General features: G+C 36.6%; 1 protein-coding gene across 1 annotated transcript; it reads right to left on the bottom strand.

Moving 5' to 3' along the window:
• Positions 1 to 3,781: 3,781 nt before the first annotated feature.
• On the bottom strand, positions 3,782 to 5,128 carry LOC140867827 (uncharacterized acetyltransferase At3g50280-like). Its single transcript, XM_073272883.1, has one exon. The coding sequence runs from the start codon at positions 5,126 to 5,128 to the stop codon at positions 3,782 to 3,784; it is 1,347 nt and encodes a 448-aa protein (XP_073128984.1).
• Positions 5,129 to 5,998: the final 870 nt, after the last annotated feature.

Genomic DNA, 5,998 nt, shown 5'->3' with positions numbered 1-5,998 from the left:
GCAATTAAACAATAAATAAACTAAATCAGAGAATCTGGGGAATTAAAAAGAACCATATACCAGCAAGTAAAGCATAGTGGTCAACCCTGTCATCCAGCCTTTGTCACCACCTAATCTCCCTGACTTAAGGAGTAACAACATGCATCTGCCCCAATGAATGTGGTATCCAGATAACAGAAAACAACCGGAAGTGAACCTAACACACTCAGTACGAGAGTATGAGTATACACTATTATATGCGCATGAATGCAAATGAACTGGGTACCAAGACACTCAGGTCAAGAAACTAGCTCATAGGCGGGGCCTAAGGTATATAGCACGCTGTGCCGTTGCATCAGGAGGTGGATCCTATACCCGGGGGATAATGGTGACCTGATACTAGTACAAGTGTCCAACCATCACGGTGACCTGACACAAGACTTATGTATCCAACCATCCACAGACTCGTAGGGTAAACGTCCTACTACAAGATACCTCTAAGGAAAAGACTCAATATGCTCATGTATGCAACATACAGTCATGACATGCTGTATATAAAGACATATAAAACATGCAATCACATAATTCATGCAAACACATAATACATGCATACTCAATCTGGATATCTCGAATAATACTTCCGTAACTTATTAAGGCAGATCCTAGAAGCTCTTATCTAGGTCCAAGCCTATTATGCAGCACTACAATGCATAAATACCATGCATTATCTAACCTTCCAAACATCGCCTAACAGGCTCTAGAAATCTTAATTAAACTATAGTCTAATCCCTATTTACTATACGGAATCAGAGTCATACCTTCGTCCGTCGTCAGCCCGCTGATGTCGAATGCCCCAGAGCTGGGCATAGCCTAGCTACGACCCCTGGACGTCTCGTCAGACCTCCGCCGCTCGGAAGCTACTACGGACACTGTCCGTTATATAAAAACTACTACCTACTCCAACTCTTAAAATAAGAGTACCCAAAAGCTATTAAAATCGAGCTAACATGAGCAAAGGAGACGTGAAATAAGCATTTGAAAATGAGCCTCGGACCCTTATTTATAGACGACGATCGGAAGCTCCAAACTGCTTCATTGCTTCCGATCTGATCGGACGTTCCGATCTTGGTTCGGAATTTCCGATCCTATTTAAGTCCAATAAGCCCATTAAACATTTTTCGGGCATTCTGAACCAAATCCCCTGGTCCGATTGATCATATTCAAATCTCTTAATTATATTTTATTAAATCTAAACATGATTAGCAACTTAATCTTGTAAAATAAAACTGAACTAATATATATATATATATATATATATATAATATCTCTAGTTCACCGTAATGGCCGATGATCGAATATATGACTATAAAAGCCGAAAAATCTAATGTGTTTAACAAACTCAAATTTTTTAGAGTTATACCTCCAAGCAGCCGAATTCCAGAACTTACAATATTAACGACTAACAAGCTAATAATCAACAGTAACTTAAATTATTGGAAGAAGCTAGGTAACTTCTTTACTTGAGGTAGCCTACCAACCAATTCAAGGCTCAACTCTAACACAACATCACTAAATCATCCAAGAAAATCAAAGGATAATCGAACACAAGTAAAACTGCGAGCTAGGCTTCGGGTTCAGCCTAGAATCACGATTTATACCTCAGTATAGAAAGCTTATGCCACGGGGAATAAAACCCCCTTCTGAGTTCCCGGCGACGTACAGCGGCGGCACATGGCGACAAGAGCGACAGGTCCTTTGGGTGGTATAAAATATGGATACTGATAGATAACCCAACGAGAGCTTTCTGAAACTATATTTATCTTTGAATTTGGGTAACAGGTAGCCACACCAAATTTGGGTTTTTCTTTTAATTTTTTTAAATACTTTTTATTTGTTTTTATAATTATAAAAATAATTTAATATTATTTTAATGTTTTAATAATTAAATATTAGAACAAAATTTTTTATTATAATTATTCATTTAATTTATTCAATAGATATTTAATTATTAATTTAATTTAATATTTATTTATTTAATTAAATTTTAAATAATTAAATAATGATTTATAAATAATAAAATCGTATAATACAAACGCAAATAATTAAAATTTAATAAAACTGCCGCATGATCATCAATCGGGGAAATAAATATCTTTTGGGTGAACTGATTTGATTTGGATTTTGGTTCATTGAATTTTTAAAATTTTATTTTGAAGCGTTAAATTTTTGGTTTTCGATCATATTTTAATTGTCAGGACTCGAAATAATAACGACACGTAATACCATAATGATATATTACTATTACTAGAAAATACTTATTTGACCTCGGAAAAAATTGATTATCGAATGACGTATCAGCAATTAAATCAAATAAAAACTAAAAATTAGTGTATCAAATCTAAAATTAAAAATTTAATTATGGGATCAAAATCCGAAATTAAAGAAGATGAATTATAATGAAGGAAAAAAACCATATTTCTTCTTATAAATTTGTCAAAACAATTTTAAAATGCCATATTATTATAAAGAAATATATTATAAACATATAGCGGAGGATTTTTCCAACCATGTTTATTCAATCATGGCCTACAAATTTAGAACATCTAGCACCTCATATGCAACAAAGCAGCTTAGACCATGTTCAATGGTGTGAGGCAAGGGCGGGCCGGACAATCGTTCAGGGCCCCACCTTAAGATTTGTCTTCGATTATTTTTAAAAAATTAATATTTAAATTAATATCTAAATAAATTTAATTAATAAATAATGATATAACAAAATAAATAAATCGTGAATAAGTTTTTATGTATTAAATATTATTGGTTGTTGAATAATTTATTTTGAAAAACTATGTGTAAAATTCTTTTTAATGTGTTTGTTTTTTAATATTATATGTATATATGTATATATATTATTAATTATGAAAGGGGGTCACATTTTTAACATCTTTCCGGACCACATTTTTCTCAGGACCGCCCCTGGTGTGAGGATGCTAGTGTAATGAAATTGATAACTCTATTGCATGGTGATGTCAACGATGATAACTTAATTACTTGGTTCTTTGAGGATGAGATGATGTTGTAGAGAGGATGTTGAAATATTAATTTTATATTTCATTAAATATATGAGTAATTAAACACAATAAAATTACATATCGAAAAAATTTAATATTACACAAAAATTAAAATTTAAAAGCTTACACATAATTTTAAAAACATAATTTAAAAAATAACACACATAATATAAAAACACACATAATTAAAAAAAAATACATTATTAATTATTCATCCCTATATAAAATCCAGATATATTCGATCAAATCCTTCTGAAACCTATTATGCAAATCTCTATTCCAAATGCTAACATGTCGCTCTAAAAAGATGTTAAACTCTACGGTAGAATCTCTCAAAGGAACAATATTCGATGGCACATATTCATAATCTTGAGTAGGAAAATCATGATCTTCAAGCATATCCCCTCTTTCATGTCCACAATCATGTGTTAGTCTTATTTAAGCATCTTTTGAATTTTGATAATTTTAAACATTTTTATTGTAATTTATCGTTATATACACGTCAACACTTCGCAGAACTAAAATTGTGAAAACATAAAAAACAAAATTAAGGGATAAAGGTAGTGTTTGGTATCGCTTTTAGAAAAAACTTATCGGTTTTTTCTTAATAAAATTTCACAAAATTTCAAAATTTTTTTAACAAAAAATTTGAAAAGTGCTTTTAACAAGTTCTGACTCGAATTTGATAACATAAAACAAACCAAAAATACGATTATTTTTTCAAAATTTTATCAAATGGTGACGGCTTGCATGAACTCTGCATCATCTTCCAAAGAATGCATCGTCTCCGGCGCCAAGCATGCCTCCACATCTACGCTGCCGGGTTCCGCCCCTTGGAAAATCGTCATCATCCCGTCGTATCGATTCGCCATTCCGCTCCTTACGGCGACTGGTTTTCCCCACCCAAAATCATTTCCATAAACGTTGAACCGGGGAGAACTTCCTACAACAAAGTCAATCTTTGCAGACCGACTCGCTACCGCCGGATTTTCCACCCAATTCTCGAAGAATTTCACGGCTACTTGGCTCGTTTGCTGGCACACCAACCGGTACAGCTTCAGAGCAGCACGCCCCAGCCCGTTAATATCCGAGAGATCTTCGGGCACGTTCAGGAGAGTCACGGCGACGTAAACTGCATTTCCAAAGTAGCCTTGGGGCAGGGGAATTCTTGATCTTGCGCCGATTATCAGAACGAAGGGTATTTCCTTGTTTTCAGGAGCGTTTTTCAGGCGGACCCGTTTCACGGATCGCCATAAATGAGCTAAAAGTGATTGGAAAGTCGATATTCGGGTGGTTCCGGCTTCGGTGTTGGCCTTTTCTTTGAGTTCAGCCATACTTTCTTTGCTGAAATGGAAAATTCTTTCGAGCAATGCAGGGGAATCAATCGTCGTTTCGAAGGAATTCATTTCCTCGACAGATGTTGCCGGAATCGGGATCAGGCGATGTTTACTGCTGAGATTGGGAGGAAGCCATCGCTGGAGAACTGGTGGCTTTGATATTGCATCTAACCCACGGGATATCTCCGACCAAGAATTGACGAAATGCCAGAAGGATTCCCCGTCTACAACAGCATGATTTGCTGTGATACCAATGAAGAATCCATCCACAAGTTCGGTGACTTGCACGCCCAGCAAAGGCTTACAAGTGTCGCAATTGAAAACCTCATTTAGCAGGAAAAACGAAGAGACGATCTCCGGCACATAGGCTGCTGGCTCCACGATATCGGACACAGACACTCCATGTGCCATTGCATGAGCGAATTCAGCTCCGGCATTGTTGCAATCGATGAAAAAACAGATCATGGTGTCATCTTCCTTGTTCTTCTCGGTACCGATGCGGCCAGATAATGGAGGGAAGTCGTCCAAGGTCCGTGAAAGAGAGGTCTTGAGGCGATCGATGAACCTGGTTTTATTGAATTCTTGGGTTTCATGATCATCTGGGTTTTTGTATAGGAGCCCTCTCTGATTTGGGGGCCGTAGTATGAACTGGAGATCCCATGGAGATAGCTCCATCCTGGATCCGCCGTAAGTGTTGGACATTGCAACAAGGCATGAAGAAATCAACTTTACTTCCGTCATGATTAATGTACAGTAAGCCCAAATCGCACATTTAATTTTTGAAGGGACGAGAAAGTTGGACAAGGGAAAGCCCACGTGCAATGTTGCAGGTACTCACGTTTCGAAAGCGGTTGGGACCGGAAGCCAGCAACAGCTTATATTTTATTATTTAATTTTTTTTTAAATAATGTGCAATGGTGTTGGGGTGCGTGCAATTGCCCCATATGTAATATTTTTTTTTATTTAAAACATAAAATAAAATTGGTTTATTGTGCTCAATTCAGAATCAAATATCGAAATGTGTATAAGATAGATTTTTTGTGATACATTGTCCCACGTCCAAAAAACGAAATATTTAAAATCACTTTAAAATGGATTATAATTGATTTTTATACCAACTTGGTAGTTGGGTTAATTATTTTCGTAAAGCGTGGACGAATATGAAGTAGTTGATATAGGGATCCATTGTGCGCAGGCCTGAGTTTAAAGAGTGACATAATGGTATCAAAGATGGTCACCAACCGTCAGACCTCGGGAAATAAGTGATATGGGTAAAGTGCTACGTGCGTGGGAACACCTAAGTTTGGAACGTGACAGAATGATATCAGAGACGGTCACCAGTCGGCAGACCCCGAAAATAAGTGATATGTGGGGCTAAGTCTGCTACGTGCGTGGGAGCCACCTAAATGCTACGTAAACTGCATTTCCAAAGTAGCCTTGGGGCAGGGGAATTCTTGATCTTGCGCCGATTATCAGAGCGAAGGGTATTTCCTTGTTTTCTAGAGCATTTTCCAGGCGGACCCGTTTCACGGATCGCCATAAATGAGCTAAAAGTGATTGGAAAGTCGAGATTTGGCTGGTTCCGGCTTCGGTGTTTGCCTTTTCTTTGAG

Source organism: Henckelia pumila, chromosome 4 (genome assembly GCF_033568475.1).
Source record: "Henckelia pumila isolate YLH828 chromosome 4, ASM3356847v2, whole genome shotgun sequence".
Lineage (NCBI taxonomy): Eukaryota > Viridiplantae > Streptophyta > Magnoliopsida > Lamiales > Gesneriaceae > Henckelia > Henckelia pumila.
This window is presented reverse-complemented; position numbering and strand designations above follow the sequence as displayed.